Raw genomic sequence first — 16054 nt, forward strand, 5'->3', positions numbered from 1 at the left:
TATTCCTCCATTCGAACCTTGCTATTGTCTACCTGGATAAGTCTGCGCTGCTCAAACAGATCACAGTGAATATATTCACTTGCTTGTATTAGTGATTTCTTTTTTATATTACAGATGCTCCCACACTTGTAATATCTGGTGTACTTCAGCATAATGGAATCATGGTACAAAATCCAGATATATATCAAGTCATTAATTGCAGCTAGCTTGAATCCGACTCTGATTGGTATGCTGGAGATAACATTTTCTGAGCAGTAATTCATATACAGATACAGCTTTTGGTTACTACTTCAGTTCAATTGTTGTTGCTTCTAATTGCAAATATAAATACTGGAATCATAAAAAACTAAAATCAGCATATGCCAAATTCATTGTATAAATAGAGACACAAATTTTAGGCTCCATCACATTGGACCACCAACTACAAACTCTCTTTCTTCTATTTTTTAAGGCCTTTATAAGGGGAGCATTTCATTCATTCTTTTCTATGTAGTCTATAAAGATGTGTAGTAGATTAAGGCTTGAAGCATATATGTGGTCTAGTTATACTACTGGAATGAACAAGTCTCCATTGCAGTTAAGAAGGGGCTCTTGAGGATGATCTTTCTATTTTCTTCTGCCCCTATTGGAAACCAATAGTTTGGCTTTTAGGCAAAGGTGAAATCCTTTCAATTGTTTAGATCTGGCCTTGTGCAATATATAATTTGGATTGTTCTACTCTTTTAGGGCTTTATTAATGTCTTACAAAATCATCTTCCACCATGAGTAGGGATAGGGTTAATTTAGAAGTTGTCTAACACTGGTAGAACTAACATTGAATACTTAATCATAAAATGATAGGGCGATCAAATAGGAGTGTAGTTCTTCAAATTAAGTTAAATAGAGATGATTAGAGAAAGAAATAAATCATATTGATGTCCATGGATGGCCAAGAATAAGTCAATGGGACTGAAATGTATGTAATGTCCCCATTTTTTCCAGCATTGGAGTTTCAGGAATCAACCTATTATTGTGATCCTTGTAGGTTAATTATTATGGAAAGAAGGTCTTCTAAGGCAGTGGCTTGACTTGGGAGGGTCTTGTCTTCTCCACAATTCAGTAAGCTATAGATTGGTCTTTGTTTAGCTTAGATTGGACTTTGTTTGGGCTTAGTTTTGGGTACTTACTATTTGTGATAAGTTGGGTGTTGATTGAGATGGACCCTTTCTATTTTTGGAAAGTGAATTTGGTCACATGGAGAAATAATAAGTATAACTCCTATTTCAAACGACATATTTAAATGATGAGTATTTTGAGAGTTATTATATTTTTAGTGGCCAAATTATTATTAATTTATTAGTGACTTATTTTTAAGTTATAATTTAACTTTATAAATTTACTTAAGTTGAGAGTTGAGTTATCATTGGAAAGAGCCATTTATTAATTAGTTAAGCCAAGTCAATTAAAAAAATCTAATGGAAGCTTCTAATTAATGTTGTGTGGTGAAGCTTCTTGAGTGAAGTTATATTTTGGCAACAAAAAGAGCATTTCGAGGTTATAAATACAAGCCCATTTGTTGAGAAAAGCATGCTTGAATATTAATTTTCCTTTCTTTCCTTTGTGGCTTTTTTTGAGGTTCTGATTTTCAAATCCCTTGCTGAGGTATAAGGATTTCATCTGAAGTTTTTGCTCCATTGCTGAAGTATAGTGGAGATTGGTTTCTTGTGAATTCTGAGATTTTCATAGTGGCTTCTCGTATTGTATTTCTTGTGGCTAAGGAGCGATTGTTGGTTGGAATGATTTAGTGTCTTTTTTTATTGTATTGATTGTGGCTGAGAGGGCAATTCTATCTTGGAGAGTTTGGTAATTTATCTCTGATTTCTGGTAATTTCTGATTTGGATTTCTCAAGGTTGGACATTTGTGGTTTTGTTGGTGATAAAATCTTTATGTGATTGCAAGCGAGAATTGTCTGAAATATATTAAGTTAATGAATAAATTCAGAATTTGTTGTGAGCCATTTGTTGTTTCAGATTTAAATGTGCAAATTCACATGGCAGATTTATACACTAGTGCTTGATATTTATTTGAGTAATGTATAAGGCTAAGGTTAACTGAATTTGTGAACAATTGTTGCATTTTTTGATACCACGTTTGGAATTTTAAATACCATATATTCATTGATAATTGGGTTGTCTGCCAAGTGTTTGTTGAAATGTCAAATGAATGAATAAGTGGTATTGCTAGAAGCATAACCAAACAAGGTTATTACAATGTACATTAATTACGATAAAATGATTGCAAAGAGGGGATTGTGGACTTGAAGAAAATACGATGAAAACAAAAGGAAAAACAAAGGACTAATTATGGAGAGGTTAATATTAAGAAAATGTGATCCCCAAACTAGTATAGTCTAAATAAATGTGCAAAGTGACAGCTGAAATATTTGTTGTTAGGAATGGAATTAGTGAGATAGAGGAAAAACCCAAGTGCAAAATCCTAGGTCTTGTGTGACTGTCTTTCTTGAGCATAGGGAAACTAACATGATTAAGATTATCTACACACTGTAACCAACAATTATGCCATGATTAGTTAAACAAGACTTTTGTCAGTTAATAAAACATTGTTCCAACAGGGTGTCAGTTGTGTTGTCAGTTGATGATTGTTGGAAAGTTAACCAACTGTGTTGAGTCTATTTGTTGGTGATGGTTGAAGTGGCTCTTGAATATGATCTTCCTAATTTCTTTTGCTCCCTAGTGGAAACCATTAGTTTGGTTTTAGGCAAATGTGAAACCCTTCCAATTGTTCAGATCTGACTTAGAACAATATATAATCTAGATTGTTGTACTTTCATTAATGTCTTTCAAATTTTTCTTCCACCACGAGTAGGGCTAGGGTTAATTTAGAGGTTGTCTAACACTAGTAGAACTAGCATTCAATACTTAATCATAAAATGATAGGGCAACCGAATAGGAGTGTATTTCTTCAAATAAAGTTAAATACAGATGAGCGAAGAAAGAAAGAAATCATATTGATGTCCATGGAGTGCCAAGAATAGTTCAATGGGACTGGAATGCACATCAATTACAATAAAAGAATTGCAAAGAGGGGATTGCAGAGTTGAAGCAAACATGATAAGAAGAAAAGGAAATAAAAAGGACTAATTATACAGAGATTAATCTTAAGAAAATGCAATCCCCAAACTAGTACAAGTATAAACAGGTGTGCAAAGTGATGGCTGCAATATTTGTTGTTAAGAATAAAATTGGTAAGAAAGAGGAAAGAAGAGAGGAAAAAATCAAGTGCAAAATCCAATGTCTTTTGTGTGTGTCTTTCCTGAGCATAGAGAAACTGCGATGATTGAGATTATCTAAATACTGTAGGCAGCAATTATGCCAGGAATAGTTAAATAAGTCTTTTGTTAGTCAATAAAACATTGTTCTGAAGAGGTATTAGTTGTGTTGTTAGTTGGTGAGGGTTGGAGACTTAACCAACCATTTCGAGTCTATTTCTATAGAATCTGGAACAACTGAGAGTGGTTAATGTTGGAACTATTATAGTATGAAGCATATATCATTCTGTCATTTATGGTGTAATGTGATCCTATGTTATTCATGGTATTGTGGTCTTTCAATTATCTCTGGTACTATGCAATCCTGTTGAATCTGCATATGTTGTGCAATCCGTCTCATTTTAGGCATCTAAAAATATTATCTAGAGAAATGTTCTTGTAGGGAGACCTTTCTGGATAGATCCCAGTAGTGGCAATCAGATATCATAATTTTTCCTTTCTTGCTTTGTGAGTTATGTTTTTCCTGAAGATTCTGTTGCAATATATATTACACTTAGACTCTATTTATACATTTTCTGTAGATAAATATACAAAGATACAAGAACGTGAAGATGGAAGCATGCAAAATACCCTGTGCATATAGTTGAAACAAGCTAAAAATAAATGAACATCCTTGTCTGATTTCTGAAGACAATTTTGTATTCTTGTTATAGACGATGAAGATAAGCTTTAAATTTTAGTGTAATCTAGAAGTGAAGTGATTAAATCCTTGTGTTTAGGTAATGCCTGATAGATCAAGGCAATTCATTTTAGTTTTCTATTTTTCCATTTGATGTTTCAGTCTCTTGTTTATTCTTGGTTAATGGTTAGGATACAATGGTTTTTGTACTTGTTGATGTCACTTTTTTTAACAGGAAGTTACTAGCTTATCCTGGCAGCGCTCAAATCCTGCTCTTGTGGATAAGACCAACTGCACAGATGAGGTTGCTCTTTTAGGACACTCTGGAGAAGATAGCATCCTTATGCCAGATCCACTGCCCACTTCAGCTTCTCTACCACACTTCTCCACTCGCATGATACAACCTACATATCTTCCTGGCAAGATGGGTACTGCCACTGCATACGGTTCTCCAATTTCAATAAGTGGTATAAGTAAGACATCATACAGTTTGCATCCATCATCAGGAGAACAGACCCCGTGCGGGAATCATATGCGGGTAAGCGGAATCATGTCAAGGCTGTATGCTTCCCAAAATGACTTCACTTTTAAGGATGACATGTCTGTGTTCTCTCCTCTAGTTGATGTTCAGCCTATTTCTTCACTATCTACCGACAACCATGGGGATACGGATAAACAATATGTAGTTGATGAGACCAATAAAAAGCTCTGGACTCCATTATCTTCAAGTGACAGCAGGAGACCAACCTTAATCGAAGAAAGAAAGTCTGAAACTTCCCTAAAATTTGAGAATAAACTAGTCTCAAAAAAGGTATATAACCATTTCTTATTTGATGAGTAATTAATGTGTATTAATCCATTCAGACTGTATAAAGGCTTGACATGACCCTGTGTACAATTATTTCTTAATTGGACTACATTAACCATTGTAGAATTTTAGACAACCAGTGGTTAACATAATTTAGAAATGCAATATTTTTTTTTATTTTGTTTATTTTAATAATTAGAGATGGCAAATGACTAACCAATCAACCCAGTGACAAAATTATCCTGATGATTGCAGAAACCACATACATGCAAAATAAATGATGGTTATTATTGTATCCAAAAAGTGAATGTACTCAAGAGAATACCCTTATACCATACAAAGGCCCTTAAGGATTCACTCAAAAATATCTCCCAATGAGAGCTGAGTGGAACCAAATACATTGTCTCATATCCCACATGATGCTAATGAAATAGTTTTTGAGCACCCTCTTTATACTTTCCAATCAATGGTACTAGGGCTAGCATATGCCTTAAACAACTTGCCTATTCCATCTATAAGAGGTTAACTCTTAACACACATGTTCTTGTATCCTTCATTCCAAAGTACATCATAATATAATGGGCTTAGGTGATCCATAATTAGCGCAGTTAGAGTGAAGCTAATTTATTAGCACAAATCTTATCTAGTTTTATGGCTATTGACTAGAATTTTGTGCAGAAACAGTAATATGCCTAAACATACTTGTTCTAAGAGTGATTATTGTTTACCGTAAAAGAATTAATGCATACAGACAAGAATATGTAACAGCAGTACTCCTTTTATTATTCACATATGCCAAAGACATTACATTATGCTTGATGATCATGATTACAATGATTTCCCATGGTGTACATATACCGTTCCGAAGAACCTTCCTGAAGGGGTCCGTTGGCTACATAATAAATCATTATCAACTACATGCTAATCTACCCGTTGGCTACACAATATCTACTGACAACAATTATATTTTATGATTTAGATGTACAAATGAAGAAAGTAAATAAATATTAGAAACCAAGATTCAAGAGTGAACACAAATTCTAGGAGAAAAATAGTTCAAGAAAATATAGCAACCAAGCTGTTTTTCCTGTCCAACATGAAAAGTTGAAAGGGCATTAACATACAACTGATTGCCTATTTACCCTATTTTGCATCTCTAATACCCTGTTTTTTGTTATCTTCTTTTTCTCTACTTTGCAACCTATTTCTAACATCTGAATGTCTGAATTGTTTGTGGATTGTTCATCTCTCTTCCAAGCTTCATTTTAACTAGTATATGCAAAGTTCACCACAGAAAACATCTCAACTAACCATTTAACAAAACATATGGCATCTCAATTAATTCAAATTACAACCTAATGGCTCTGTTGCTTCTGTACTGTTGAAACTTCCATAACTTAATGAGATGTCGGCTCAGGCACTCTCATTGAGTATTAATGAGGCAAATAGAATCTGCCAAAGTACCCAGGAAAAAGAAGGAACAAAAGATTAAATATGAAAAATTTATTATGTTCAATTTTTTCAATAACTTTCTAGTTTTAAACGACTCTAGGCCTAGCCTATGTTCAAGTTATAAATTGGTTTGCTGACTATGAGTCTCAACACTCTGATTTCATCCTTTTTATCATACAGGACAATATGACAGCAGGATGAACTTTTTTGCACAAAGTTGTTATGAAATTATACATTCCTGTTCTTGCATGTTTCTAGGAAACATTTGTAAGAGAATGCGCTTCTGTTAATGTAAGATATTTCCATAATCCATCACATAGATAATGTTGTTTCTGGATGTAAAGAACACTGCTTGTTCTAGCTAACAAACATCAAATTGCTCCACTTTTAGATATTTGACATTTTGTCAAACACTTTGCATGAAATCTCTATCTTGCTGTCCTTTATTTTCAGATTGTATTTGCTTTCTTGAAATGGTTTTACATGATGTTCAAATGATTGCAAAATAATACAACAATGACTAAGCAAATAATAAGAGGCAATGGTAACTACTCTTGATCATTTCAAATTTTCAAGTGCATATATCAGAATTTTTACATGTAAATCAACACCTACAGCCAAGAAACATTTTAACAAAGACTTGGCATGAAATAAAACTTAATTTAATTCTGAATATTTAATGAACCTGGGAATACTCAGAATATGGTTGATATCTCCTGATGACCTCTAGCCACCTGGGAATGATGGTCAAATACAATGCTGGCATGTGCAATAACAAGAGCTCTCTAGAAGAAAACACAGGCCACGGTAATACCTAACACAAACTCTTGAAATTGAATGCAGCTTGCCCAAGACTTTAACATTGTTTTTTCTTTGCCACCCAACCTGCATCAAATAGCTCACAATGCCTGTAAAAACCTCAAGCTGCCCTTATAAAGAGATCGCAGGTTATGATTCAGAATGCAACCAGTATTAACCTCCACAAAATAGCATTTGATTGCAAGGATTGTACAAAAAATTCAATGCCACAATAATTAATTTCCCTCACTTATCATTTCACAGCCAAACAATTGATTGAATGGTATACAAGAGCACCATTCAATTCCGCAGATAATCTCAAAACAATACTTAGCAGATAGAGCACAATTCACCTTGTGTTTCACAAATTCACAGAACTGAAATGGTGAAGAATTCACAGTTCTCCAACAATGTTGAAACCCTTGTTTCAAACTGTTCTCCAACCAAAGCAATCAAATGTACAATAAATAAGGTAAGCAATAGAATGAATTCCTTTCTTACAAGCATTGCTTTTATAATAAATGAAGACGACTTCTTCAAGACACCAAAACAAAATAGCACTTCTCATGGACTTTTTACTAAAGAATATACTTATCAATTAGAAGCCTTTATTTAATAATTTTGAATTAATAATAAACAACTCCCAAACTAAAATCTTCATGAAGACACTTTTCACTTAAAAGGCTTCTATAGGGCGTAATAAAACAATAATGTAATTAAAGATAGTATTGAGTTTGGGTAGTTAGGTAGCGAGGGGATGTGTCATTTGATCTTCCTAACGAGCCGACCATTATTTAAGAACATTGTAACACGAATGATGTACTTGTCGTTTTTGGTAATCAATAAAGACTGTTGGTTTCCCTCACCAATATTGGTATGCTTGTTATTGGGAATGAATGTTTATGTTGATATTGGTACAATTGAATTCATGCTTACTATTCTGTTTCGTAACCATTCTGCATTTTGGTCTTGTTGCACAAGTTCAATCCTTGAGGTCATATATTAGATGGGATGGTGTAATGGGAAAACCATTCCTAGCACAAGTACAAGTCACAAACAATGACGGGGAAGAGGAAGAAATAACAAGGGAAGATTAGGTGACACAAGATCTGGTGGTAGACTGGAAAGTTTCTATCGACCAGTATGTGCAAAGGGAAGCCCAAGATAGAGCAGTTCCAGAGAGCATGGTATAGGACAAATTTTCGGCACCACTGACAATGTACGACATTCTTAGACAAATACCTTGGTTACTGGCAAGAAACTTGGTACCATTGGAGAAAGAAAGAGACGAAGTACAAAGAGAGTAGAGAAGGAAACGAGTTGAACTTTAGGCTCCATTGGTAGTGTACGGCATTCTTGGACAAATACCTTGGTTACTGGCAAGAAACTTGATACCATTAGAGAAACAAAGAGATGAAGTACAAAGAGAGCGGAGAAGGCAACGAGTACTTCAATAGTTTGTTGAAAGAAGTACATCGTAGCTTCGGGAGCAAGAAAATCCAAGGAGGACAACCAGACAATAAAATAATTCATGCCCCTAATTCCAAATAAGGACCCAAGGTGAGTACAAGAAAAAGAAATCAAGGGGGGAATTGCCATGCGGTGGATTATATGTAATAGGGAATAGGAAAAAATACGCCGCCATTTAAGAGGACTTGTTGACTAATTGCAAGATCCAAACCAAATTGAATAGAATTTATTTGAAAACACAATAAAGGGTATAGCCAACTTGGCAATCTTAGAAGGACAAGGAAGGGGGGAAGGACCCGGAGACCCTGACATGAAGAGAGCATCGATTCACACATGATCAAAGCTATAGCCAAGAAGAGGAGAAACACAGGCAGAAGGAGAAGTTACTGGGCCAAGTACTCAAGAAACCATCCCGACACAAGGGAACACCATCCTGGCAAGAGGGAACTCCATTTTGATAAGAGGGAACAACCAAAGCTAGAGAACCAGAATGACCACATATAAGCAAAAAAATTTCAGATTCACATGAGAAGGATCAGAGGACTTGACACGACATTGTAAAACATGCATAATCATATGATAGGTAAATTGAGAGGATGACGTCGATGAATGGTTAAAGACATTTCCTACCACCCTAAGGGGTATGGCTATTGACTGGTACACAAATTAAGAGGTTGGGAAGAAGGCTGCATGGAAGGATCTCTGTACAACCTTTGAGGAAGAATTCATGACGAGATAGTAACAAAAATTTACATTATAAGACAAGGAAAAAATGAATCCGTAAGAGAATATACTAGGAGGATGAAGGAATTGATTGGGAAACTAGACAATAAACCCGCGGACGGTTTAGTGAAGAGATGGTTCATTGAAAGGCTAACCCCATCGCTAAGAAGAAAAATGAAAATAGTACCACCATCATCCTTTGCCGGTGCTTGCACTCGAGCGATGGATATAGAAAGTGAAAACAAAACCTCTAAAGCAAGGAGACATTTATAGAAGGATACAATGATCTCAAAATAGCGATCATCAAATACATGTGAGACATGTCAAACAGGGGGCTCTTAGCAACATACAAAGACAATTTGTAAAGAGAGATGAAACACATATGCCACGCTATACTGTGATAAGTTTGAAGAAAATAAACAATGATTAATTGCAAAACTAAATTAAAGCAAAGGCAACAATAGAGTTGACACCATATTTGAACAATAATGATGGGTACATACAACAACGTACAAATGGAAATATATAGTGGCAGAGGATGGAATAATTTGATCTGAACAAAAATATCCATGAAGAAAGTCAGCGCTAATTTGATACATGGGGGTAAATGATGGAAAAACAATATTGAAATGAATATGATTGAAGTAATATCTGCCCATTACTGAATATGAATAGAGACGGAGGATATGCAGAATGGAGATAGCGATAATCAAAGTCACGATGGATTACAGAGATAAGACAAAATAAATGGCAATATAATATTCATCATATCGCACAAAAGGTGAAGTAGAAATACTAGTCACCATTCAATCTATAGCACTGCAGACAACAAATAAAATATTCAGAAGGCAGCGATCAAAAAGCTTTTTCTGTGCAGCACATGAAGACAAAAATTCACTGGCACATAAAGAAGTTGAATAAGAGTCTTATATACAAAAATAATAAACATTAATTGAACACCAAGTCATCGTGAGTTTCCAATGTAAGTTAATACTATCAAAGTGCCGTGGGAAATTTGTAGCCTTCAAAATAATGAAAGTTTGGTAGACAATAAAAGGAAGCCACCTATATAGATGCAAAACAATAGGAAAAAATTATTAAACAGCGAGCAAGTGTTCAACTGATAAGTCAAACTCAGCATTGGAAGGCAGCGAAAATAGGAGACATGAGTATCGTTTTGGGAAGTCCAGAACTCTTGCACAAAACAAATCATATCCTACACATGCTAGTGAAATACCAGCCAAGTCATGATGAGAAAATACAATCATCAAGGATAGGGATGTGAATATATAAAGGAGAGTCAATGATGCGTAGACTGGAATATAAAGAGTGATATTGTTATTAAAGAAATAATAATAACAATCTAGAATAGTGTTACATGAATATTTATTAATCTCAATGTGACGCAAGAGAGAACAAGGAATAACTAGGGCCAAAGGCATACCCAGCTATCCAAGTCACCTGCAAGAGTAAACACAGTGGAAAACAACACAAATAATAGCAACCAAAGGAGATAGGAGAGCCAAAATGCTATATATATTCATCAAATTGTCGATATACATGCCCAGTTGTAAGGCCTTCTAGTTTATGACCCACATTACAATTCAGATAACAACTTTCAATGATAAACTATGCATTCCAGTTATACTTCTACTCTTCCTAACCTATCTTCCTACTCTCTCTTTACTACTCCCACTCCCCTCTAAGACTCTACCCAAAACCCTCTTAAATACATGCACGGCCACAAGTTGGCCCAATGAAAATACCAACTAAACAAACCCTAACATTAAATTCCAAAACAAGCCACAAGTTGGCTCTCAACATATATTAAATACGAAATACGAATTAACTTGCAAGGGCGGCTCAAACTGGAACTAGACATAGACAACTCGGCTAATGAGGGATCCAAACCAAAATATTGTCACTCGGCAACCAAAGTAACTCGGCAACAACTAAGGAGCTCGACAACCAATAAGGAGCTCGACAATGCAAGACATTGCAACTTAGTAGCAACTAAGAAATGAGGTAAACATGCAGGATAGTAATGCAACCGAGGATGCTCTTGTATCACAATGACTATGAAGGATTTGTTTATTAATGGTAATTCATTAGCAAAAGGTGCAATTAACAAAGTTTGTTTTTGAGAGCTCACGATTGGTTCTTGTAATAACCCCAGTTCAGCTCATATTGCAAAATGTATGATTTTTTGATATTCCTAACACAATGTTGGGTATGCAAATGGTCTGCTCACCACTAGTTAAAATTCAAATCAAAGTGGCAATTGAAGTATTGCAAATTTACTTCTTTCCAATTCATTTAACATGTCTTTGCAAACATAGTATAAGCCCAAAATAGTACTACATCAATTATTTGCCATCACATTACAAACATACAATTATTATGAAAGTTAAATAATGAACCTGATGTTCGGTTCAGAATTCCCAAGTAATCTCAACCTTCACCATTCAACTTATAGTTTGCTTAGTGTTGTTGACATCTAGATCAAAATGCTTATACTACTGTTATTACAGCTCATACACAGGGATTCTACAGGAGAATAGCCCAACTTGCAGGGCCAACAACCACAAGTTCGTGGGCAGAATTTGTGTGCAGCTGATAGGGCAACCCTCACACGTCTTTGCTAAGTACTACAAACCTGTTAAATGATGCTGTCCAGACCAAGGGAAATGGCAGTGGCTCAACATTCACCATAACAAAACGCTGTTTCAAGATACCAAACGGCAGCTCTCAATTTCACAAAATTGATCCCCTTCAATGCCACAACAATTCGATAGCAGATTTACCCCACCTATCTCTATTCAAAATTCATACAATTCTTCCTTCACATAAATCTTCTTAGACATATATTAGACAGTAGGAGAAATTCATCCAATTGCTATACAACAATAGCAATTTGCAACAATACTCAGAAATAATTCTCAGAATAACCCTTATACTTCAGCAAGGGCATACAAAATCAGAATTTAGAAAAAGTGACAAAGGCAACAAAAAACAAATATATATTCAAGCATGCTTTTCTCAACAAATGGGCTTGTATTAATAACCTCCAAAATCCCTTTTATTGGCAAAATGTAACTTCAATCAAGAAGCTTCACCACACAACACTAATTAGAAGCTTCCTTTAGATTCTCTCACTTGGCTTAACTAATTAATAAATAACACGTTCCAATGATAACTCAATGCTCAACTTAAGTGAAATTATAAAGTTAAGTTATAACTTTATAATAAGCCATTTAATAATTAATAATAATTTGGCCACTAAAAATATAATAACTCCCAAAATACTCATCATTTAAATATGTCGTATGAAATAGGAGTTATACCTATTATTTCTCCATGTGTCTGTTACCTAATTTTAACTCATGTTAAAATTCAATTTTGAAATTCAAATTTATACTTGAAGTTGCTTAAAACACACTTTTCATTTGATATTGCAAAAGAATAAAAATGTCCTTGTATTATTTATTTCTCGAATATACAAGTGATATTTACAAAAGAATGAAATGAATTGAAAATGTTGAAAGTAAACATCTCACACAAGCCGTGAGTTTAACTACTGCCTTTCATACATATCTAGAATATGAAAAAATAATACATATGAAGGTAGGGTTAGAGGTAACTAGTCATTGCCCTTTTAGCTTTTGACTAGTTAAGTGATCCATGATGCTGTTCCTGGTCCAACTCCTAATCCGCCAAGTTCCAATCTTCATTTCCCTATATAAGGAAAAAAGTGAGGTTAGATCTCAAATGATCTAAGCAATGACTAAATATCTATAACTAGTCATCCCACACATGTATTTGCTTTCCCTATTCTGAACACATATCAAATATAGTAAAGTACATTCTCAGTGCTCAAGCGAGAAGCAGCAGAAAAAAAAATGTTAAAGGGATGTATTATTTTTGATATGAAACCTTTCATTATAATCAAGTACAAGTATGTTAAGTTCATAAGAAATAGGTGCTAAAACTATGAATGTGGAGTCATAAAAAATGGTTTATGGGTGTCATGAGCCCATGCTCGAACCTCATAAATAGATTTACTAGGGCTGTATCTATTTCACAATACGAGAAATAATTTAACAACATTTTATCACAGCCAACAAGAAAATAACAGCTGAATTTTAATCATGATGGAGGATTAAAGAACAAACAAGGGGACTCATACATATTGTAGCATACAATCAGCAATAATGAAATGCAAAATATTATTGTTGCTGTTACAATAGAGAAGCCGGCAAAGATAATGCACATCAGTTCTTATGCTCAAATACAAAGATTTTCAACAGAGTTTCGGGGGATATATTTAAATGCAAGCAAGACATTCAGATTTCTTCAAACTTATCCATTAAAGAAAATACTGTCAGTTCCAATCAGATGTTTTCTCAAAGAAAGGCACATGTGAAACAGTGAATATTTTATCCTAGCTGCAAGCAAAGATCCAGAAAGAATACATCTGCAAGAGATCATGAATTGTATACATATATTAGAAGCACATGAAATAGTTTGCATCTAACAATACTTAAAAGGGAGATTGCGGTATTTTATCTAAAACAAGAGAGTACTGGAAGAATATTCTATCATATAAGCATACAACAAATGAGATTGTTCAAAGTTCATGATTTCCATCATTTACATCAGGGTCAGAAAGTACACATAAAACCTGCAAGAACAATCTTTGCATTCATAGGAATATCAACAGGAGACCAATTAAAAAAAATCAAACCCCAAAGTTTAAATGTCACAGGAGTCGCAACATTATTTCAAAAATGCACAGTAGCAATAAAATCTCATAGGAATTTTTTATGATGGTTCAAGAAAAAATGCACTCAGAATAGAGCAGCTCATAATATCAACCATGGTTGATAAAAGACCTAGTTGCTTTAGTAAAATGCAGATACAAATCCAAAATGACAAATTTTTTTGAATGGTGGCTCCAAAATATCAAGATAGCAGCAAGCATTCAAATGATGGCTTCAAGGAAGCTTCACTCTAATCACAGCAACAGCCAAGGGAAAAACCCATCAAAACCCTTATCATGGTGGCTTCAAAGAAATACACAAGAAAACCGTGTAATGGCATTTTTTTTAAAAGGAAGACTCCAGATCTTCACTCAATCAGCAAATGGAAACAACAGGAGTTTTTCTAGTCACTCAAAATCATCAAGAACAACCTCTTTTAAAAATAAAAATAAAAATGCAACAAGCAGAACAGAGATGTGAAATGGCGGCTCAATGTGGATTCCCATCATAATATGCCCAACACGTTTAAAACAAACAACAAAATTCTCATGGCGGATTCAGAATTCTTTAATATCAGTCACAACTTCCAATAGCGACTGACTAGAAGAAGTAACAAAAATCAGATATATTACCTCTTGCTTCAAGAAATGCAAAAGAGGAACCGTGGCTCCAGTCACAACATCAAATATTCAGAGCTAAAACCCTCAAATATGGTGACTTCAGCAAGAAGTAATCACTCTAAAACGCTCAAATATGGTGGCTTTAGTGAAAACGTGCCCAACAAGAAGAAAAATGTAGACCTCATGGTGACTTTCAAACCCGAGCCGCATTTTTCCCGAGCTCTCCAAAGCCAATGCATTTGCAAAATGAACAACTTTAGGGTTGTGAATGGAAATAAACTATGCCTTCATCATATTACATAAACTTTGGAATCCACGGGTGTATAGTTTTTATCTTTATTTTTCAAAGTAATGTAATATGCCGTGGGGGGGGGCGGGGGGGGGGGGGAAGTATAATGTTTTGTGCAATGGGGTGTGGAAGGGTTGCGTTAAGTGTTAGTATTTTAACTCTTAGTTTTGTAAGTATTTGCATTTTTTTTAATAAGGTTATTAATTGGTATTTTATGAGCCATTTTATAATCTTATTTAATTAAATGCAAATATATAGATATTTTCAAAGTCATGTCTCCTTTCCAATCTTGTGCTTACAATTTTTTATGGATTTCAAGTCAGTTGTGACGTGTCTAGAGAATGGGGGTTAAGTTATTATAAGAATACTAAGTTTTAAAATAGTTGGTCATGGAAAGTAAATTTGGGGGCTTTTTGAATCATTTTAGGACTATGGGTTGAATTTTGACCTTGTCTTGGCAGTTTGAAGCCTTCATTGACAATTGGAGCTTTTTGGGGTCAGTTTATAATGAGTCATGGTGTAGTTTATGAGTTAGTGGAGTCTAATGAGTGGTTGGACTTTATTTTTGGAAGTTTCTAGGCCCTCTTTTTTGTGGCTATTTTCTTGCATCCAACCCAAGTGGTTGAGGAGTGTACTTAGTGAGTTTTGAACTCATTATTGTTTCAGTTCTGATAATGCAAGGAAAGCTTATGAGACATTTTTTCTCTTTAGCATTTTTATGCAAAAATTTGTAACTCATTTTGAAAGATCAAATACAAGTAACAACTGCTGAGTTTATGTTATCTGAGTCTATTTTTGAGCCTTCTTTTCTTTCTATAATTCTGTGTGTATTTTCAGGTGATTTGATAAAGACAACTAGTGAATCATCTTTTTTCCATGTTGTTTTGTCTCACCTAAGCACCTAGTTGCAGAAAAGTATGTTTGTTTGCAGGTTGTAGTTCATGTTTTAAAAGGTGAAGTTCATAAGAGAGACATCTATTTTCCTCCTTATTTTGGTTCATTTTCAGACTTTATTACAAAATATTTATGCAAGCCTATATAGAAAGGAAGTGTTTTATAATCATTTAGATATGCTAGTAATTCCTCATAGTTACCAGTATTTGAATTTTCATATCATATTTTGGTGTATCACCTGGTTCTCTAGTTTATAATTTAAAATCTTAGGTTCATTTCAGTAACTTCTATC

The 16054-nt window shown here is 34.4% G+C and overlaps 1 protein-coding gene across 2 annotated transcripts in view; it reads left to right on the plus strand.

The window, feature by feature from the left end:
- The window catches only part of LOC149544935 (protein NEDD1-like), a 214264-nt gene that overhangs the window by 103970 nt on the left and 94240 nt on the right, over positions 1 to 16054 (plus strand). For both annotated transcript variants that reach the window (XM_089795478.1, XM_089795479.1), the window contains exon 7: positions 4184 to 4759. In XM_089795478.1, the coding sequence (XP_089651604.1) occupies positions 4184 to 4759 (576 nt within the window). The remainder of the gene's footprint in view (positions 1 to 4183; positions 4760 to 16054) is intronic.

This window comes from Cupressus sempervirens, chromosome 8, assembly GCF_028749045.1.
Source record: "Cupressus sempervirens isolate cs-2001-9-10 chromosome 8, ASM2874904v1, whole genome shotgun sequence".
Classification (NCBI taxonomy): Eukaryota; Viridiplantae; Streptophyta; class Pinopsida; order Cupressales; family Cupressaceae; genus Cupressus; species Cupressus sempervirens.